Source organism: Pseudopipra pipra, chromosome 4 (genome assembly GCF_036250125.1).
Source record: "Pseudopipra pipra isolate bDixPip1 chromosome 4, bDixPip1.hap1, whole genome shotgun sequence".
NCBI lineage: Eukaryota > Metazoa > Chordata > Aves > Passeriformes > Pipridae > Pseudopipra > Pseudopipra pipra.
In genome coordinates, this window is record NC_087552.1 from 55,179,072 (window position 1) to 55,202,599 (window position 23,528).

The window sequence follows — 23,528 nt, forward strand, 5'->3', positions numbered from 1 at the left end:
TTTGGAACTGAAAAACAATATTTAACTTTTATATTAATATGTAATAATATATGTAGCCGATACATTATAGCACCTCATAGAAGTTATAATATGAGAGCTTTGTTCTCCAGCCGACACTTTTACATTTTCCCCCAATTAATTCTATGCCCTCTTAAATGAGCATGTCACACTAGATGTGTCATTAATTAGCCATTATCATTTCACTGATGACACATAAAAACAATCAGAATATTCAGCAGGGACATCCAAACTGATTGGAAAGAGGCTTGACTTACTATGGTTGGGAAAAAGATGATTGCCTCTTTCTTTCATATATAAAACACGGTTAACTGTACTTCAGAGGGACCTGGGGCATTTGTGCATTTTCCTTTCATCTGTACATAAGGCACAAATTAGAGCAAGTAGAAATGCACTGCTTGTTACTGTAGGGTTAGGCCTACCATATGGTTTGTTCTTTATCACATATAGCAGCTTTTCAATCCTCTCTGGAATTCAGGATAATTTTTTTTTTATCAGCATAGCACCAGATTATTCTAAATTCAAGGCATACTTCTTGTTCTACCACCTATGAGGACCCTTTTAATATTCACACTTGAAGTTATGTGTGAGTCTACCATGATTTCATGCTCCTAAAGATAAGGATGGAAACATGATGCTTGCCAGATGCTAAGAGGTCAGACTGAAAAAGAATACGAAATCACCTATTGTTCCAGGGCTGTCTTCTAGTTCAGAGCAAGGTGGGCAAAAGCTAAGTAGGTGCCAAGCTGATTCCAGGAACTGTCAGTAAAAGGAGACAAAGATTTAAAAAAATGCTCTGACTTTTGTTCTAGCAGCTAATGTGAGATAGGAGACTAGAGAGAAACTGAAGCATGTTTGGTAGTTATCCAGTTTTCTAGCTCTGTGGTCACCATTCCCTGCCACATTAAGTGTATTTCGTTCTGTCTTACTAAACCTTAGAATAGACTTAGGACCTCATACTGAAGGTCCCTGTTGTCCAATATTTTGTCTCTGACAATGACTAATGCCAGAAGTAAGCAATTTTCGTGAATGTTAAAATCTACTTCAAAAGCAAGAGATGAGAGTTGTGTGTATATATACATATAAAAACACAACTAATATGAGTTGTCCATCTGTAACTTTTTATCCTTCTTTCACGTTTTGCTTGTGAATTTGTCAGCCTATTCTGTTTTCATCAGACCTAAATAATAAACCATTACAGTGTGTACATCAGTTTGTGGTTCTTTTCTGACTACCAGGATCCCTTTCATCTTATTCAAATTTCTTCACTTCTACTTGTCTTATCAAATATATATTCATCTAACTTAGATCAGACTATGAACACCATAATCTAGCCAGAGTTAGAATCAGTTTCATTTTCTGGAATCATGTAACACAGATACCACATAAAAAGAAAAAGAGCCAAGAAGATGATTTACCCCAATTAGACTTACTGCAAGTTGTAAAACCTGCAAGTTCCTTTGGAAGAAGCGAAAGCGTACACTTTTGTGGGGAAAAGATAGAATTTAGTATTCCCATTCAGGGAGTTCTGTAGGTGCTGGAGATCCATGAGAGGTAGGTAATAAAAAGAAAGCAATTTTTTTGCTCTTGCACTGGTCTTTCCTGCCTTCTCTGATTCCCCACAGGACTGGAAAAATCTTAAGTGATTCATTCTTATTTAAGTTGCTCCCTCCATGACACTGCAGTTTGGTGAGTGTAAATTTACCAAAGGAGGAGTAAACATGGTATAAACCTATTTTTATATTACTTTTGCTACTTTGTTCCCTCTGTATTTTTCTGGAAAACACAGTTGAAAGGTAGGTTTTTAAAATTCATTATTATAGTGTAAACATGAAAAAGTTGGTTGCAAATAGAAGTATGAAAACTATATCTGACTATCTCGGTCTTTGCAAACCTTCCTTCTCCTACAGTGAATGATGTAGAAGTCTGATGAAATTTGCTTTAGTAAGCTTACAAAACAGGAATGCTAAGATGCAAATATTTTTTAACTGTTAACTAAGTCTTCAAAAACACCACTTTAAATAGAATCACATGCAAGAATCCTTTCTCAGAAATTACAGTGCCATACAAATTATGTATTAATAGCTCCCTATTTTCAGATCCTTAAATCAATTTGAAAGTCCTAAAGGGATTTATATCTATCAATTCTGTACCAATTGTATTATACCTATTTGCAGTTCTATGCTCTCTTTTCTTCCCCAGAGGCTATTCTATAACATTAGAGAATAGGTATTTCACATCTTTTTCCCCCCTGGTTTCTTGGTAAGTTTACCTAAACCAGCTGTACTTGCTTTAGAGGAAAGAGCTCTATGAACTGCCTGACTAGAATCCTACCATTTTGCTGAGCAATACACTAAATATTCTTGTCTAACTCTGGTGTTGCTTTCTTCTTTTGCATAGGCTAGATGATTTGCACATTTATGAACTATTAAGCATCCTCTATACACTCCCCTTAGGCTCAATAAAGTCATGAAATTATTTCTGCCTAGGTCACATTTATTAATTTCAGTCTCTGCATAAGATTTACATTTTACTGTAGCTCAGGAGGGAGAAATGAAGCCAGGGTTAAAGGGGAACATAAATTGTTAGCTTTTGCCAGTTTATATTACCCTCTTTTACCACTCTCTGTGGTTCAGGAAATTTATTTTATTTTCCTGTAATCACCATCCTGGATGCAGTGGGTAAACAAGAAAAATGCAGATAAAAGTCAAAATAAACAAACATAAGGTCATGGCTTGCACACTACAACTAGTATAAAATAAACTTGAAAGCTTGATTGAAGTTACTCATTAAAATACTGCTACTGCTGAAAGAGATGGAGGGGTAGCTCATTCAAGTGCAATGTGGGAGATCCAGGGTCAGAATCCAGCGAACTGAATTCTCTCCACAGGCATGTAGATTCAGACCTCTGCTTATGGAAGGATCTTCCTTGACACATTCTTTAGAGAAGACTAGGAAATGTTAACTGAAAGCACAGTCAGAAATTTGCAATGCAAAGTTTATTTAAAAAAAGAAGTTCTGAGCAGCTTGCATTCACAAAAATCAAAGCCTAATGTGCAACTAAGGTAAAAAGATAGAAATGGCACTTTCTGTGATGTTCACTGGGAAATTGTATGCAATCATTTGCAAGGTCTCTTTAGCAATACTGTATTTTGTATAAAACGAAGGCAGGGTAGTTTCAACTTTGGATCCCTCTCTCCATAAACACATTTTTCACATATTACAAATGATGCAAAACCCAACTTGATGGCTGGTTTGAGGCCTGCTCTGTTAAAACAAGCAAAAATAAACAAAGAAAAAAAAACTCCTCCAGACATCTAAGGAACAAACTTTTTCTCCTTCTTAGATCTTCCTTCTTGGGGAGGGTTTGTTCTTGATCTGCAGTTATGGATCTGCTGAGATGGATAATTTGATTCACAGCTAAAAATAACTGGAAAATTTTGTTTCACATTTTGCTTTGAAATATTGCATTAATTGTGTTGTTCTCCTCAGTATAGGTGCTTTGCTGACATTTTAGGATCTGTCACTAATTCTAAACTTCTTGGAAAAATAATCACCTTTGCTGATAATAAGAAAATTGCTGTTCCATAATGGAAATCCCTGAGCTTTTACTTAGGACTTGTTGTTCCCCTTAATATGAAAGTTTTAAACACATTTTAAGAGAAAGTCCTTTTGAATAGTAATCAGAAACAACTGCTATTGTTACAAGTACTATATTTCTGCTATGAAAATAGATGCATGCTGTTTTGAGTGATAATAGCCTCTGTTGAATTTCACTTTGTAGAGAGGTAAAACCTCAGCTACATCTGCAGCTGAATATGTGGCCAGTTACTAAGGCAGTATCATCTTTGACATTCAAAATGCAGGTTAGATATTGAAACTAGCATGTGACTTAATCCAGTAAAAGTGGAATAGACTGTCAGAGAAAGTAAGCTGGCAAACAGGCAACCATTTGAACATGTTATATTTTAATTTGCAGAGACAAAAATGACAAGCAATTTATTTACATAAAACTGTACAAAAGCAAATTAAATTATGTAAATATTTCATAAATAGAGGTGGACTAGCGTTTAATACATTTTGCCATGTTTAGCATAGTTGCGTGCATAGTGACTCATAATAAACAATGATAAATTGTTCTCTGCTTCACTATCAACATCCAAGTTGCAGAACAATAGTCAATGATTAATATTACAAACAGATCGTACCACACTGAATGCAAGTGCTTTAAAATTTAGGAAAAAGTTGTCTGAAAGCATACCCCAGGTAGCTGGTGAATGTTGTCTTCTTCCTAGTGTTTATGCTCATTCACTCAGTAATACAACTTAATTAATGGACTTTAATTTCTATTGCTATTTCATCTGCTTTGTTCCTGATGAAAACACTGTATATTTATCATCAATGAAACAAAAGGAAAAATATTTCGTTGTTCAACTTCCTTACAAGTGTTTGGTGATGGCTGGATTTATGGCAAGGTCTTTATCCATATTCCTTATTTTCCTGCTTGACAACTTCCTAGGGTAGCCTTTCAGCAATCATTTCAATCCCATTTAAGTTCTTCCCCCACATAAAAATAATGTTTAACTTTTTTTTTTTCCTGAAACTCAGGCAGCAGGCCAGTCAGAAACCATATTGGATAAACATAGTGGGTCTGAGATCCAGAATGAGCATTAGATTTTAGACCAAAGCTACTGAATTTTCTAATACGTATAAAGTTATATATTAACGCATCAATCTATAAAGGTGCCCTAATGTAAAATACATGCAAAGCTCATCTGAGTTTCCCATGGAAGGAAATAAAAAAGATGATTTCTATACTGTACAACCAAAATGTGATGATGGCTAAAAGCAATTAAAAAAAATTTGTCAATTTTCCTGGCAACATGAATTGGTGACACCCTGCTAAATAACTATCATATAGACTGATCATAGTTTTTCAGGCAGCAGAATTAAAAACAAATTAAAACCACCCCAAATCCCACACAAATAGTAATAAAAAAATCCTCAAGACCTACTTAAACCACAGGCTTGTGTTAATAATGCTTAAGACTGGTCCATTAACTGAGTTTGGCAAAAGGCTTTTTTTTAAATATATTATTTATAATTTCTCAGAAAATAAACACAGGTAAATATACAGGTTCAAAAAAGTTGGGAATAGCCCCTTATCCCTCAGTGTCCAAACCCAACTACCACTTTACCATATTAATAGGTATAAAAGGCACAGTTGCATATTTTGCATTCACCCTAATTATTTTTTATAGCTTTATTTGTTTATTTTTATACAAAAGCACTCTATTTATGGAGTGGCACCAGATTTAACCTATTTCAAATAAAGAGGAAATATACAAACACAAAATATATTTGTATGTCATGCCAGGTCAGAAGAGTAATCAGCATATTAATAGTGGCTAGTTCCACTAGAATTACTGTGAATACTTACAGTAGACAGAATTTTTTAAAAATTCTTTCACACGCATTTTAGATCTAAGGAGATGCACACAAGTAAATTATTTCATGACTGTCTTATGTGGTGCAAAAGTTGGTGAGTGACTGCTGATCCATTTAATCTGAAGGTCTACTATGACCTGTATTATTAGCCTTGTAGAAAAAGTGTCTAAGAATATATGGAACCCAGCTACCTAATTTATTTTCTTGTGTGTAATAATGAATAAAATTTTATCAAAGGAAATTTTGTTGAACATTTGTGTTATGCAATTGTGTATTCTGTTGAAACGTGCAAGAAAAATGTGTATACATTACATAAGCATTTTAGAAGCATTTTTAAACAGGTACTTACAGATTATACAAAGCAGTAACTGCTATACGCAGTCTCATAACAAAGTACTAGCTTGCATCTCTCCATATTACTTAAATAATTAAACATAAAAATGTTCAATCATTATTAATCTTTGATTTTAATATTTTCTTTCTAAAATGTGCCCATTCATCATAACTGTTATACACAAACTAATGTTACTTGAAGAAAGTAATCCCAAGAGGAGAATGAAAAGGCCAATAATGGCACATCCCACTATATGGAGAAGTGAATTCAAAAGATAAGTGTGATGAGTTGTTTTGATTTACCAACCTCTACCTTAGGCTGTTTAAGGTTATTTCTATGCAATTCTTCAAAGCAAGAAACTACCCAAAGCTACATTGTGACTACAGTATACTAGAGAGCCATCTAGCCATGCCTTCACGCCAGGTTAAACAGCCAGGGATCTGAATGCTTTCCCCTTCCTTGAGCTGTCCTTGCTGTGTTGTTCGATTGTCGCTTTCATCTGAATGTCTGAGCTCAGTCTGCCATTATTTCTACAGCATCAAGTACTAAGCAATTGTTCATCGTTCTGCATGTTTTGTTGCTTTTATTGCACAAAAACCTGTTTCATTTCCTCTTCCTTTCAAGAATCACTCATCATGAGAATTGTTACAGCTTTTGCATATCACAGTAGCTTGGACTCCTTTTGACTCATCTTGACCTGCTAGGTGAGTACCATACCACTGTTTATCAGACCAATTTCTCCTTATGTTAAATGTTCTGAGTCTTGACATCATTTAGTATTGCACTTCTCTTGGTTTTAATGCACTTGGTTTCAAGAAAGCTTTCATATATCTTTGACATATTTGAAGCAATTGGTAATCTGCAACACTGATGACCAAAGACTTAGCAACCACTCCTCGCAATCTGAAAAGAAGCTTCTGTATTCAACATGTAACATCCTCTTGTTAGTGCACCATCCCATTGTCCACCTTTTCCCTCCCATCAAGCATTCTTATTAACACAGCCTTCTATTACTACTATTATTTTTTAATTTTGATCTTAAAAACTCCCTGGCATATGCAGCATATCATATGCAGCTTCCGCTGCAACATATCACATCATTACAAAAAAAACACACACCTATTCCTTTGGGCATTCAACTGAACCACATCGGAAAAAAAAATTGTCATCTGGGCTTGTGAACTGTGCTGCTGTGCAAAATGTAACAGAAGGTGTGTTATGAGTACATGTGTTTATTTGTGAATACATTAATTTTCTAAGCCAAGCCCCAATACTTAGCAGTTCCCCTGATCCATTGTGTGATCTTTGGCCTTTTTGTTATTACAATCTTCCCACCTAGATGTTAGTCTTGCCCAAAATAATGATTTCAACAGTTTATCATTACTATCCTATGGTACATGTGTTAGTAATTGTGTTTACATTGAAATAATCGTTACAGAGAATGAGAGAGAAGGAGAGAAAGAGACACAGCAAGACACGTTTGTTTGATGGATAAAACAGAACCAGAGTCCATGAATCACAGGAAAGAATGCCATGTTTTTGACTGCAGTCTCAGGCTGAACATATTTCTGTTGCTTCCAGCCTCAGATGAGAGGTGAGAATATTAAAGCTGTGGTCTTCACAAAGTGCCTATTAATGATTATTCCTTTATATTTATCTCTATATCTGTATGGTTTCTGAAGGATTGTCCCTGGTGGGGATCAGCAATATTCAGATGATATGTTTTGAGTACATTTTCCCTGACATGTTATCCTCAACAAGCCAGATGACAAACAAACAAAATGAGTGGCTTAACTCATGCTTCTGCAGAGGGGAAACAACAGTGTGTTGTGTTCTTTTTAATCAAGCTCGCTACTATGGGAGGAATTTGCAACCATAGATTTAGGAAAAATAAAAATCAGCAGAAGGGGGAATTAGACATGCAAGTAACAACGTTTTCTACATTGTACAGTATAGTCAGGCAGACAGTATAATTACATGCCTGCTATGGAGGCAGAAGTGGCAGGCAGATCTTTTGTCTCTTTGGTGGCCCCCTCTTTTTTGTTTATTTTTTTTTTCTTAAAATTGTTGCGATTTTAAGACTTTTTCCCCATTTCTTTCTTATAATATGAAAGAACTTTGTTGCTGCTTTTTAGCCTACAGGTAAACTTCTCTTCTAGTTAGAGTATTGACAGGAGATGGCTTGTATTCCCCTGTCTGTGTAAGGGGGATATCCTCTGGATTGCCTTCTTCATTTTTGCTGAAACTAGCCGCGCTGAAGGTCTCATAGGATGAGGTCAACTTTTTGTTAAGGAGGTTTCTGTTGCGATCACCCATGAGGGAGGCTTCCCCATTGGCCAGCTTTTCCTGACTGCCCCGTTCATCAACAGGCATGAAAGTAGAGAGTTTTGGCTGGCTCTTCTGCTTTCTCTCCGGAGAAGTGCGGACCGGCATCCAGCAGGAGTCCGAGTGGCCGTACTCATCACACTCTCGGGTACACTTCCCTGTCAGAGCTACATCTGGTAGAGGCCGTGAATCTGAAAATAAAAGAGAGTTGTCTTTACAAATTAATATTACAATGATTTCAATTGAAACTGAGAATCCTTAAATTCACAAAAGGTATTTTTAAAGGTCTTTGCAGGAATGTTGTAGTAAGTTCCTCAGTAATAATTTTTTCACGTTGCATGTGCCCACAGGCAAGAAGCAGATCTGTACAGTTATCCTCTACATCAATAATTGAAAAAAAGACTATCAATTCATTTCCTGTGCTTCTAAATCTGCTCCAGAAGCATTTGGTATTAGGTATTGAATGAATTTTGATGTTTGAAAGAGTCAAATGAGGATTTGTTTCCACACTGCCAGTTTTCTTGAAATTATTAAAAATACCTTTCTTTGAATTTCTTGTAGAGAATGCTTTGAATTTATATGAAAGGATCCTAAGACCCTGAATCCTGCAAATATTTATGGGCATACTTAATGCACTGCAAGTGAGCAGATCTGCTAGTGACAACAGAACTCAATTTGCACATAATGTAAACCTCTGCTTGTATTTATGAGGATTGGACATTTGTTGTTAGTCCACAATATTATATGAGTTGTACAATCAGTAATTACGGGAGCATACAAAACCTCTGCTATGGCTTATAATCTTAATAAAAAATGTACAGATAAAGCTGTTCTGTGGTGTGTGTATGTGGATATGTATGTTGGGGGACAGGCAGAATCTGAGTGCTGCCTAAAGAGAAACACTAAAATTTTTTATGTTACTTGCTATGTTAGAAGGTGTCCTCTTCCAGGTCACCATGTCTAAGTTTTCTAGCTACTGTACTTGTAAGAGCTGTCACTGAAAACCAGCAAAGTTCAGTGGCCTGCAGGATTGACTCCTACCTTTTGGAAACACAGGAGGTTTTTAATATTTGTATTTCGATACTTGCATTACAACTGAATTTAAAAGCTACCTTAACTATTTTAAGGATTGGGTAATATTCTGAAACCTTGCTTTTATTCAGCTGTACTGTATTTTATGGTCTGCAAGGAATAACTGAAGCTGCCTAACAACATGATCTTCAAACAAAGTTGACAAAGAACATAAATCAATAAATCTTCTTCAGTGTGTTTGATATGACTTTCATATGATATGATATACTTGATGAAATATTTAGGTTTGTTTTATAAAAAATTGATTATCTTAAAAGGGAGTAAAGAGCTTCCACATGGAAAAACAGTCAGTTGCTTCATATGGACTGTGACATCTTTCTGCCTTCCCACTACAACACCCAGATTCATCTGAACAATAATTTTTTCCAGTAATAACACATGCCTTATCAAACGTCTTTCAAAGGTCTATTCAGCCTTCATTTTCCTTACTTCTATTTTGCTGATTTTTCTTTGATTTTAGCTGCCAGATGACCTTCTCAAACAGTGACAATTCAAACTGTGAATTTTTTATAAATTGATAAAATAGACCCCTGAAGAAGTTTAAAAAAATATAAAACCAACCAAAAAATATAAAACAAAAAAACAGCTTCAGCCAAAAATCCTTTGCTTCTTCCAGAATAAACAATTTTAATGTAAAATATTTACAACAGGTGCTTGTAGAGAAAACATACTTCATTTCAACATCTGTGGATTTAATCCTGATAGAATTGCAAAAGCTCTTTTAAGTCAGATTTATGCTCATCCTGTCCCAATTTTTTCATTCATTTAAACATTAATTTAATTAGTAATTTTTGCAGTATTTTAAAGAATATGCATATTATTTGCTATTGACAGATGTCAACATTTTATAGAATCTACTGTTTGTATTCTGAATACACTATAATATTTCATATGTCAATATGTCACTGATTTTAATGAAGAAACACCACTGGTGTCTAGATAACTGAGTAACACTATAGCTGAGATGTATAAGGCTGGGAGGAGGGAACTGAGTGATTTTTAATTTTTTAATTTTTTTTCCCCCAATTGTACTTTTTAAGGCTTTTGCACTTAGACTCACCCACTTTTTTTTTCTGATGAAGAATGCAAAGACTATGGACAGTTATCAGCCTATTAGTTTTCAGATGACCGTGTTCTGGAGACATACACAGAAGAGGGTGATGGTATCAAGAAAACCCTCTAATTATCAGCTAAATCAGTATTATTCTGGCACTCCCTTAAGGTAAGAAGCATAATTAACTGTTCAGCTGCCCCTAATGTGCTTTGATTTTTAAACAGGATTTTGCATATTTTTACAACAGGGCCAATCCCTTTAAGTCCCCATAAACTCTTCAAACAGCACCTTATTTCCAAACAATGGCCACTAAACATTATGCTTGTTACAAGTATTTCAATTATTACTCTGCAGAACATTATCAAATGCTTATCTAGACAATATGTCTGATCTTTTTTTAAGACATAGGAGCATGTGTTTATTGAAAGGGGTTTCTTTTGTTGCTTGGGTTTGGTTTTGGGTTTTGGTGGTTTTTTTCAGATTGAAAGAATTAATATCTCATTACATCTGATGGTTTCTTTTTAGCTTAAAAAAATCTTGAGCCAGCACTACATGCGTTCATAAAAATACTTTCTTTGATAGTGGTCCTTGAATAATGCACTTCAAAATGTACCATTTTTCATTGTAGTGCTTCCCCTGCTCACTTCTGAACAAATGCTTAATACAAATTCCTTATTGTAAAGCATGATGACTTACTGTACAATTCAGCCTTATAGTGCTGTTCTATGAAGCAATAACCTCCAAGTCAGTGTGTGGCTGAGTCACCCTGTTGTGTCATGTGATAAACTTCATTCTCACACCCACAGAAGAGACCAGAGAGACACAGAAGGGATAATACAAGCCAAAATAACACCCTGAGAGACTACCCCCAGGTCCATCATAGGACCATCAGTCCCTCAAAGGTCCATCTGCTCAGGCCCAGAGGAACACAGGGGTGTATAGTGGCTGATAAGAACTCAAAATAAGGACTCGGGACGAACAATCATCTTTCTGTCTAATGTGGATTGCTCTCTAGGTATGTAGAACATGTTATAGGATATAGGGGGAAAAGAGTTTGGGATAGCACAGGACTTACATGATGTTTAAGGGAGAATCCAAAGGGAAGACAAGTGAGGGTTTTAGGACATTTGTGAAGGAACAAGAGTGGGAAAATAGAGACATGAGTGGATAAAAGGGCCAGTCACGTACATAGTTTACTGGCTAATAAGATTTCCGGTCATGTTCTGTGCCTGATGAGCACCACCTATCCTGTCTTCCTACTAAATTCCTTTCTAACTCTTTCCTGGGTTATGGGCTGCATATGAGTGTATACACATGGGCTTGTCCACTCTCACTAGAGGACTTCCATCCTGTGCAGCCAGAGAAGAGGACAGAATGAGGACAGTGGTACTGTCTGTGTTCGTGTGAGTTCTCTGAGCGTCTGTGATCTGTATGGACAGCTGTGTACATGTTTGGTGTATGTGTGTGTGTGTATGTGTATGGTGTGCTCTGTGTATGTGTCTACTGGGAATACATCTTCAACTTTGCTACTGGTTGGAGCCGGGACATGGAGCAGCGGCAGCACCTTTACCTCCCTCAGACTGTCAGATCTGGTGTCATATGTTTTTCTCTAAAACACCCTTCAAATAATGTTTGGCCCTTACAGTTAATGTAACCTTCTACTCCATTGCTTTCTTGCATCTGTTCTAAGAGCTTGAATCAGTAGAGCATCTAAGCATTGATTTAATCTAACACAGTGTTAAACATGTTGCATTCGAATTGCTCTTTTCTTAAAAGATGGACATAACTTCAGCATTTGGGGTGGCAGGGAAGGGGGAGGAGGGAATATTTTGTGTGTGCATTATATAAGAAGATGGGTAAAACATCCAATGATGTCAGGACTAAACTATTACCTGTACCCAAACTAGTCAGTTAAGGAAAAATTGTGTGCTTTTATACATTCATGTTGATAGGACTCCCTGAAACAACATCTCAACCTTGGCCATATTGATCATCATAACTGGTCTACTCTGGCCTCCAATCGGGAGGCCTGGAGACACACCACCTATTACGCTGCTGTTTCCTTTGAGAACACATGCAGGATCACTCTCGAGGAGAAAAGACAACACAGAAGGAATCGTGTCTTGCAGAATATACCACCTAAGGAGTCTTTCTGCTGTGCCTTTTGTAATCGGATATGCCTGTCTCATATTGGCCTAATTAGCCACCAGCGCACTTGTAACAAACATGGGTAGAGCCTTCCTAAATCTTCATTCGCGAAGCCCAGCCATGATGATATTATACACTCCAGTAGATAACAGAGATTTAACCTTAATTTTGGATAAACTGCCACACCCCTTTAGCTACAAAGTGATTAACTATATTTTTGCTAATTCACTGAACAGATCAACCCTCTTTTGCAAAGTAGTGACTTTATGTTCCTCATTTTAAATGATCTAGCCCATGGAGTTTGAACAATCCCTGAATTTGAAAATAAAAAAAAAAAAAATTACCCTTGTGCTCTAGAATAATTTACATTCAAGCATAAGTATCTCTAAGTGTTTCTCAGTTTAAAAGCTAAACACTTTAGTAGTGATCCCGCTGCTAGCTGATAAGCCTAATGGAATACAACACAGGAAAGAATTTGTCAGCACAATTGGCAAATCATCAAGGAATAGTAAAACAGATTTCTACTACAGTTACATATCTGGAAAACAAATCAAATAAGTTCTTAGAATGCCACTTATTAACAAAAAAAATTCATCACAATGCTAATTAGTGAGAAAGATGTATGATATTTCTTGTTATACAGAAATTTGTAGATGTGGGATTAGGTTCTAAGAGTTTATACATAGACTAGTCAAATTCAAGACTTTATCTGCACAAAAAGATCATCAGAGATACAATGGAAGATGTCATCTTACTTATTTTCAAACATATCTTCTTATGGTGTCTCTAGATCAGAAGCAGGTATTGCTTGACTATCTACAAAGCCATTGTAAACCCCCTCCCTAAAATGCAGATATTTAGAAAAGTTTTTAGGTAAACATGTAAATGAAGACTTCAAAAATGAATATTTTAAAGCAGATTTAACCTGCCACTGCTCAGACTTCTGCTATGAAAATACTGGAGTACACTAATTTACGGGGTCTCACAATCTACTTTTTCACTGTACCTGATATAAGCTTCCACCACAAATTTTAAAAAGTTAGCTGATAAAAGTTCATATTTTTTGAAACAGTAGAAACGATTCATCCAAGAAATGTTTAAACATTTATGGCTAATTTCCGAGACATTGATTTGTTTTATATTTTCCATAAAACTTTGTACAAAAGCATGCAAATGAATGGAGATTATGCTCATGTTTCTGTAATTTTAGCTGACTGTTGCTTTAGGGCTAGTAGGATTGCTTATCACCAAAAAAGGAAGGCACCTACCACTGCAGTGTGGAGAGGGGAAAGATGATAGTCTATATCCAGTTTAATGTCAAAGAAACCAACAGCTCAAATATTCCACTCAAGCAGTTTTCCACTATTTTCTCTGCTCCAATTCCTTATCAAAGAAGTTTAATATATTTCATCAAGTACAGAGAAAGTATTACAAACTCAGTAGTCAACAAGTGCACGTGGGGGTTGAAGCTAGGTGATCTTTAAGGTCCCTTCCAACCCTAACCATTTTATGATTCTACATGTTACAAGTTATGGACTCTTCTGTACACACATATTGCAGAAATATAGTCAAGAATGCACGCTCACTCTGGCTCCACTTCGTACATTTTTCAGCAACCATTCTTGCACAATATATTTTATAGAAGCCCAGCATTATCATCTAGTCATGACATGGTCCTGGCACTTTTTTTGAGAAAAATACAAGGAGCTTTTCACTTTCTTATCTTTTGTAAACCACACACAAATACTGTGGTAATAACACACTTTAGACAAGTTGGCAAAAATTCTGTTCCACTTATCCCTGGAGATGGAAAACCTTCCAAAGCAATATTGACACCCTATCTAGACACAATAACTTGAACATTCTGAGAAAATACTTCTAGCTGTAGACCCTTTTCTTGGAGGAGTACAAGACCACAGTAGCCATATAGTACTACAGCAGTGGAACAGTACTTCTGTAAACCATAAAGCCGGTCCACAGGATCTGAGGAGTCATTGGCAGATGAGATCTAAATAATATTTATGACAAATCAATGACTACATGCAGATTTTACTTTTTCCATTGACAGGCCCATACCATAATATCCCTGTATGGTTCCATTTCTTTAGAACCTGTAAAAACTGCATGTGCAGCAGTTCCAGACTACTGTGAGAAAAGAAAAAGGAATAGGAGTGGTCATATAGCAATGAAAGAGACTGTGATTTCGATGAGCCACTCATCATCCCACCTTTGTCTGAACCCTTTACACTAATATGCTATATTCAGAGGACCATCCAAAATTCAAGTGAAACGCCATTAAGACTATGTGATTAAACAGGAGTCCATTTACACAGCTTTTACATTAAAAGGTTTTCTGTTTTACAAGCTGTGAGGTCGGGGACACAGTAAGGCTCTTAAAGCACAACAAGTATTGACTACATGATCAGAAAACGAAAATGCAGAAAACTGCTGGGAGGGTACATATTGTCAAAAATCACTGTTTAAGAGAGGAAAAAGAAAGCTACATTAAAGTAAAACACAGCCAGAGCAGTATTGTTGTTGAAATTCCTGCCTCCTAGTTGCAATAATTCAGGAACTGCACCCCAGTTCGTGCTGTGGCATATTCTGACATGCCAAGACACTATTAAAATACTTAAACATGTTTGAAGGCATCAGCAATTTCTTTCTCTGTACCTTAGGCTAAATGCAGTTAAACAGCAATTGAACATATCTCAAGAAGCATTTAGTGCCCCAAGGCTTGGACTGCTGTCATTCTGAATGTGGCATTATCGTGTACTGCAGAGATAGTGCATGCCATCTCTAAAACAGTCCTACTGAATAAAGTCAAACACAAATCCACTACTTGAGATATGCCAACTGCACTGAAGTAATGAATATATTAATTGCTTTTGGACTAGAATAGTTTCATGTATATCATGCCCAATTCTTAAATTCTTTTCAGTGCTTAAGAAAGTACTTCAGAATACATAAAGGTTTATATGTACGCTGATGGAATGATTAATAGTGTGAGACAAGGTATGACAGAATAATATAAAATAATGATTTCAGAAACTTAGTATTCTTTTCTTCTGCAAAGAAAAAGGAATACAGAATAAAAGTGAGAATTTTTAATACTTTACTTGAAAACTGGTGAAATAAGTGTCTCTCTTAATCCCTAAAACCAGCCAGACTCACTGCTGTATCATGCCAGAAGTCAAAATACTTAGCAATTTCAAGACACCAGAGTGAAATTTTCAAAACAAACATGAGTTGCTAGATAGTCCTCTACTACTAAAGCTAACAAAAATAAAACAAACAAATAAAGCAATACCATAGGAAAACAGAAACAGTTAACTGATTCTTTAACTTTTAAAAAAAGTTCATGATAGATGAATGAAAGTGAATTAGTGAGAAGAGCAAGCAGCTACGGGAAAAAGCAACATTGCTCATGTACCTAAGAGGAAAGAAAAAAAAAAAAAAGAGTGAAAGTAATCTGTTTTGTGTGCCCATAGTGGAAAGGAGCAAAAGTAATGGCTTGATTGCAACAAGAACAAATCAGTTCAGAAATCAGAAAAAAACTTTGAGGATAAATTTAGTAGTGATAGATGGTACAGAGTCTGGAATGAGTTTTTTGAATGTCTAGAAAAAAGTTCCTCAAGGATAATATAAATGTAGCTAATGATACCTCGGGAAACCGAGGATGCACTAAATGACCTCTAAAGTTTCCCTTCAGCTCTGCAATTCTGTTAATGTGATTGCTTAGCACTCATGTACTTTGGCCTCAATCCAATTAACTGTTTCTGGGTTAAGATTCTTAACTTATTCAGTAATAAATCAACCTTAGAAGGTGGGCTTCAGTTCAACTAAAAATCCACTTTAGAATCCTCCTTAAAATTTTACAGTAATAAAACTACTAACCAAAAAATAGTTGGACCATCTAAGACAGGTGTTAATCAGAGGAATAAAGAAACATAAAGACTGTAAAGAATGTAACTCGTTCTCAAGTTCCAACATGATAACTTAATATTTATAAAATCATCTTCCCTGAGACTATCCATCCCATTCTACAGTGTTGTCACAAAGTTAAAGATTTAATATTACTTCTACCTGTAGTGGTGCAAAACATATCATGCCTCTGAAGTCCTTTAAATCTGAAACTGTTGTAAGAAGAAAAATTTCAAGTGTTTATTTTATTTCTTATATGACATTTTGGTTTTGTTTACCCTTGAATAATATACGCCTCTGCTTTAGGGAGGAACAGAGTCAAATAAGAGAATGACTGTATAAGATTTTGATGAGGGTTTTTTTGTTTATTAAACAGACTACACATGACTAGATAGATATTTAACATGACTCAGTCATGTAACCAAAGAAATATTACCTAAGCAATAATATTCCTGGTTTAGATTCCAGTTATTTCTATTACAAATGTCTTCAGGCAAGTTAAGGTAAAATATTCTTTAACTAAGAATTATTCCCCTAATTATGGAATAACTTGATAAAAAAATTTCTTACCTAAATTAGTGATTGTACCAGCTCAGTAATATTGCATCTGTGTTCTTCAAGGAATCATCAGTATTTCACAACTAACTTAAAGACTGTTTATATTAAAAACAGATCTGTGGCTGCTTTTTTTCCCTCCTTTTTCTTTTTTTCCTTTTTTTTTTTTTTTTACTAAAATAAAGACCCTAGTTGTACTCTTCTGGATTGAAATCATGTTGATCTGTTGGTTGTCAGTGGAGAACAATAATATAAGTGGCATATAATGTTATGTTTAAGTGAAATCAAATTCAACAGACTTAATTCAAGACAAATACTAGTTTTAACTCCTGATTACATCGTAAAACAAAGGGAAACTGTGCTGGTTTAAAGGTAAACCAGCAAGAGAAATGAACCCAACTCAAAAAGAGATTATAAATCAGAGTTACAATTTAATAGAAATAATACAATAAATACAATTATATGGACAAACAATTGGTTTTAACTCACAAAACCCAGATGTATAACCCAGCACCCTGGGACATGAACAGAATGGTGTTTGTTGGCCCTTTTGCTGAGCCCCATATGGTCCCCCTGAGTTCAACATAAAAGGAGAGGGAAAACCTGTTGGTGAGAGTGCTGGTCACAGTCTGATCAAGGTTCTGGTCCTTCTCTGGATCCAACAAGTGGGCCCCAAGATTATATAAACTCAGGTTGGAGTGGGAATGCCCAGTACCTCCCTCAGGGCAGGGAGTTCCACAATGGGTGATTGTGAATCTTGAGATATTTTTGGAATCCTTGGTGGCCCATTAGCAGACATGACCCCTCAGGCTGGGTGTGGAGGTGCTAATGGCTCCCTGGAGGGGAGTTATCACACCTGAGTCATTGGTGTGAGGATAGGAACATCCTTCTGTCTCACAGGCTTCCCAGCACCAAGCCTATAGCCTGAGGGGCCAGGTGCGCTCTGGGCAGCTGCTGCAAAGGGTCTATTGTTAACAGTTCCTGGGAAATGACATAGAGGGTGTAGAATACACAGTTTGGTTTACCACCACAGCCACACAGTGATGAACTGGTTCTGACTGCTCTAACTAGGACAGAAGCCCATTAGAAACATAAAGTTTTCTCTTGTTTAAGTTGTATTTATCCTATCATTCAGACCGTATTATTTCATTTTTGTTCACAAGACCAATTGCATGTATATAATGAGAACTAAGAAGTATCAGCTTATGTGATACCAGTGGTACCATACTAAATACATCATGCTGAACCTAAATTCCCTAGATTTTAATTTTCCAGATTTAAATGTAATTGCTGCAAGACTTCTTGTAATCCTGTTAAATCCTTTGATAGCCTGATTTACTTCTATCACTGAAATGGCAACATATCCTTCAGAAAAGCAGGACTTACTATGGCTTCCTGAAGTAGCACAGACATTAAGATGTAGGAAATATTTAAGCTGTTTAATTGTTCTGCCAATCTAATGCTAAGGTATTAATCTGTCACTGTGTCAAATTACATACCTTTATTTTTCCAGTAAAATGTGTCAATGCTTAACAAACTCTGAGCTGAAACAATTCATTGAGCAATTAGGATGTCAGCTGTCCTAAAGATGACTTAAGAAAATCCGAATCAAGGCTCAAAATTCAACATAATTTTCTTGTTACTCCTACCAAAGTGATGGGACTGCAGGAGCTATAAGAGAATAGGGTAGCTAGCAGCCATTATTAGATCATGTCAGCTGTGCCACCTTTTTATTTTATTTCTTGGTGATAAGGATTTAATAATATATTTTCAACTCAGAAATGGACACCAGGTAGGAAGACTAGTGCTCTTGCCACAAAAGATAAAAACAACATGAGTTCCAATTTATGCCCATCCCATTCACAAGACAACTTATTTTTGGAGATACTCCAAGTAACGTATTCTAAGGGATATTAATGATTGCAGCATTGCTTTTACTGAGAAACTAAAAACACAATCCCAAAAGATGTCCAGTGTCAGTACACAAATCCCTCGTAATGGAAAGAGGAGGGGTAGCCACTAATCTCTTCTCTGTGGTGACCAGCCTGGAACATGCTCCCCAGGGGAGTGGTCACAGCACCAAGCCTGACAGAGTTCAAGAAGCATTTGGATGATACTCTCAGGCACATGGTGTGACTCTTGGGGATGGTCCTGTGAAGGGCTAAGGGCTAGATTAGATGATCCCTGTGAGTCCCTTCCAACTCAGCATATTCAGTGATTGTCATTCCATCATTAGGTCCCATGGATATCTCACAAATCTCTCCAAGGATATCCAGAATACATAATGAAAGTTGAATACATAGAAAAAGTCAGTGACTTGACAGAGTTGCAAGCTCTTTTGTAAGACAGATATTTGTTGAAGTGATATAAAAATGCATTATATATGACTAACGTTTAGGTTCAAATGGTGACTGAAAAGATAACCCCCCTGTATACACATGGCCACTTAATTGTAATGGCAGGGAAAAAAAACAAGAAACAAACAGAAAAACTGAATCATTTGTGATTATCGACAAGAAATCAATAAAGTTCTGGTTGAATGCTTCTGTTTAAGAATTCTGTTTAAGAATTGGCTTTAAGGGAGAATACTGATTTCTTTCGTTCAGTAAAGAAATATCTTTTAGTGACTTACTTTTACTTACAGAATTACTCTGCCACATGAGACAGTAGCTTGAACTGGTTATGTTGATAGTACCACTGCATTCCTGAAAATGAAATGTTTCATATAGTTCTACTTTTCACAGCAACACATCACTGGATCTTATTTTATTCCTGCATATATAGAATGAAATATTATAAAATAACACATATTAAATAGTCGTATTGCTTTCATAAAAAGGGAATTATTTGTGTTTCCAAGAGGTTTTCTCTGTCACTCATGTAATGTTTATTTTATTACAAGTCATAAACTCTCAAAGGTTAAACTTGAACAAAAAGTATAAAATGTGCTTGAGTTTAGGTAATTTATATTATGCTATTTTCAAATGGGGGGAAGAAGAAAGTTCTCCATGCTCTGCATCCAAATGATCACCTAAATAATGTAGAGCTAAGCATGAAGCAGAAACAAATAACTTGTGACTACTTGTCTTTTTAGTAGCTGTCAAGAGAAAGTTGTGTTGTAAGAAGAAATATAGTAGTCATTTAATGTTTTATGTCACTTGAAGGGAACCTTATCCCACAAAATGGGAAAAAAAATATTCACTTATATGTTCATGTCATACTTGTTTCTCTCACAAATACTCATATAAATTTGTAATTTTACTTAATAATATTAGCAAGATCTGGGATACAGAACCAAATTTAATTCGATGTAGTGAATTGAAAAGTACAAAGCATACATTTTCATGCCTCTAATAGAAGCTCTACATAACACAAGACTGAAATGAATATTAAAAATAGAAATAAAAAACATTATTGTATTAATGCACATTTTTCCTGTATAAGCATACTTCATAAGAAATGGGTTACATTTTATAAAATGTAGTGCTCATTCTCATTAATCATGAAGCATAACAGAAGTATAAAATCAGACAACTCCGCAGTAAATGATAATACTTTTCACTTGGAAAGGAAATGATTCACTGATTAAGTAGTTACAGAATCTTATTCTATGTCAGTGGCATGGACCACTGTCATTCCAGTGTCTAGAACTATTATTTTGGGACCTTCAGCTTTTCCTAAGACAAAGTAAAATCTACCTTGGAATTATAGAATTCCAACTCCTGTTCTGGCACAGGACAGCCCCAAGAATCACACCATGTGCCTGAGAGTGTTGACCAAACATTTCTTGAGCTCAGAGGCTTGGTGCCATGACAACTTCTCTGGGGGGTCTGTTCCAGTGCCTAAGCACTCTCTGGGTGAAGAACCTTTTCCTAATATCCAACCTAAACTTCACTGACACACCTTCATGCCATTGCCTGGGGTCCTGTCACTGATCACCAGAGAGAAGAGATCAGTTCCTGCCCCTCTGCTTTCCCTTGTGAGGAAGCTGTGGACTGCAATGAGATTTCCTCTCAGTCTCCTCTTCTCTAAGCTGAGCAAGCCAAGTGATCTCAGCTGCAACTTGAATGGCCTCTTCACCATCTAGACCTCTGGATCCTTCACCATCTTTGCTAACCTCCTCTGGACACTCTCTAATGGCTTAATATCTTTCTTATACTGTGGTGCCCAAAACTGCACACAATATTCAAGGTGAGACCGCACCAGTGCAGAGCAGAAAGGGACAATCCCCTCCCTTGACCAGCTGGTGATGCTTTGCCTGATGCCCCCCAGGATATGATTGGCCGTCCTGGCTGCCAGGGCACTGCTGACTCATATTCAACTTGCTGTCAACGAGGACCCCTAGGTCCCTTTCTGTGGCACTGCTTTCCAGCATCTCATTCTCCAGTTTGTACAAACATCTGGGGTTGCCCCATTCCAGGTGCAGAATTCAGCACCTCCCCTTGTTGCAGTTCATATAGTTGGTGATTGCTCAGTCCTCTAATTTGCCAAGGTCTCTCTGCAGGGCCTCTCTGACTTCAAGGGAGTTGACAGGTCCTCCCTGTCATGTATGCAAACATACTTATCATATCTCTGAGTCTTACATCCAAGTCATTTATGAAGATGTTGAAGAGCACTGGGCCTAAGATGAAGCCCTGTGGAACCCCACTAGTGACAGGTCAGCAGTCTGAGGTTACTCCATTCACTATTACCCTCTGTGCTTGACTTGTGAGCCAGTTGCTCACCCACCACATGATGATGGTCCAGCTGTGTGCTGGATATTTTGTCCAGAGGGTCTTGTGAGAGGCAGTATCAAAAGTTTTACTGAAAAGCAGAAAGATTATATTAAGTGACTTCCACAGATCATCTAGGTGGGTAACATTGTTGTTAAAGGAAATTAAGTTTGACAAGCAGGACTTTCCTCTCATGAAGACATGGTGGCTGTGACCAATGACTGCCTTGTCCATCAGGTGTTTTTCAATACCTCACACAATTAATTCACCTAAGTTCACTTATAACTAATCACTTATAACTTCTGCTATAAGTAATGATGCTTTCGCATGGAGATTACGCAGGGAAGAGGGTGTGTTGGGCATTTGTTTTGTTTTTTTTTTGGTGCTGATGTCATTTTTATAGTAAGTTATGAGGAAAAGTCTTCACACCTCAAAAAATGGAGAGACAAATATAGAAAGATAATAAATCTCTCAGTGTGATTTATGTCCTGCTCAAAGGGATTTTTTTCATTAATTTTTTTTATTGATTTTTTCAGCTGTGTCTGCAGATTACAGCTAGTGAATTAACTGCAAACATCAGCTCGGAATTGTTCCATACTTATGACAGATTCATCTGGGTTATGGTCCATTAGTAATTAAGTATTAAGCAGAGCGCTAATTCCCCTTGTGCACATACAGTCGATAGACTGTAATCCTACACATGAATCATAGGGATGTTATACAAAAAGAGGTTAGAATATCAGTATTTATCTCACTGTAGAATGGAAAAGTATAGAAGAAGTTTGAATGAAACAGAGGAAAAAAAATCAAGTGTTACTTGCAAAATCTAAGACTGTCAGAAATAGTAGTCTCAATCCTTCTTGTGAGAGGTGGAATCTACCGGAGCCAGTCCTGTTTATCATAGTTTTTGACCCCTGCCTTTGACCCTAAATATCCTACAGTGTTTCATTCACTCAACAGTTATAGGTGGTAAAGTTTTTACTTTACAAATAGAACTGTGTCCTGATGAAAGTTAAAGGTAAGACTGGACTTGACCAGAGGTATCTAAGCATATTAGTCAGAAGTTCTCTCTCATCCCTATGATGAAGATACCGGGGTTTTGGTTGACCAGCTACTCTGTAACATTTTCCTCACATTTCTGAAACCATTTAGTTGAGTTGAGCATACCCCTTTACAGATGCCTTGAGATATTCCTCCAAAATATGTGAAATATTTCCTAGCCTCAAAATGTAAAATGGAGTAATCTTTGTCAGAAGTAACTGCAGTAGAAGTACTTTTTTAATGAGTCAATTCTCTTGGTCTAAGAATGTTTAATATTGCTTTTTGTATCTTTTTGTGTTTTGCAGCACAATATTAAATATTAGTCAGTATACTTTTGCTTAACTTGGTTGCCAAAGCATATACCCTTACTCATAAAATTTTAAATCTCAGAAAATATTCCATTGTCCCTTGGTTTGTAACATTTCCAGATTTCTTAAGAAGTACAGTATATATACTTTGGGTTACTGTTTCATAGCCAACATCTACTTTTTCAAGAATGAATCAGATAACCGCCAGTTTGTTTAATTCATTTGAATATCAAGAAGTTTCTTAAATTATTAGTTTATGCTTTCACTAAGACTCTAGTAGAAATGGCAAAAGATTTGAAATGGAACAGTGTTCAGCTCGCTTCACTTGCAATGCATGAGTAAATTCTTAAAAATAGGTAGGAAAAAAACTTAATTATACTTGCTAGGATAGCATAAAACCCAGCCAAGCAAAATATATTAACAGGGAGGTTAAACTTTTTTTTTTTTAAGAGTAAATATACTACTGAAAAAAATTAAGATATTAGTGTTTTAGATGTATTGACTAAAGTAGAGGAAAATAAAATAAACCTCTTGATTATTCCCAGTGTAAAGCCACAGAGTCATTGCTA

The 23,528-nt window shown here is 36.2% G+C and overlaps 1 protein-coding gene across 4 annotated transcripts in view; it reads right to left on the reverse strand.

Moving 5' to 3' along the window:
- Positions 1–3,965: 3,965 nt before the first annotated feature.
- Positions 3,966–23,528, reverse strand: part of PCDH7 (protocadherin 7) — a 270,195-nt gene continuing 250,632 nt past the window's right edge. For 3 of the 4 annotated variants that reach the window (XM_064653064.1, XM_064653063.1, XM_064653062.1), the window contains exon 3: positions 3,966–8,316. In XM_064653064.1, the coding sequence (XP_064509134.1) occupies positions 7,937–8,316 (380 nt within the window). In that variant the 3' untranslated portion in view covers positions 3,966–7,936. The remainder of the gene's footprint in view (positions 8,317–23,528) is intronic. The other variant, XM_064653066.1, reaches the window with a different exon arrangement.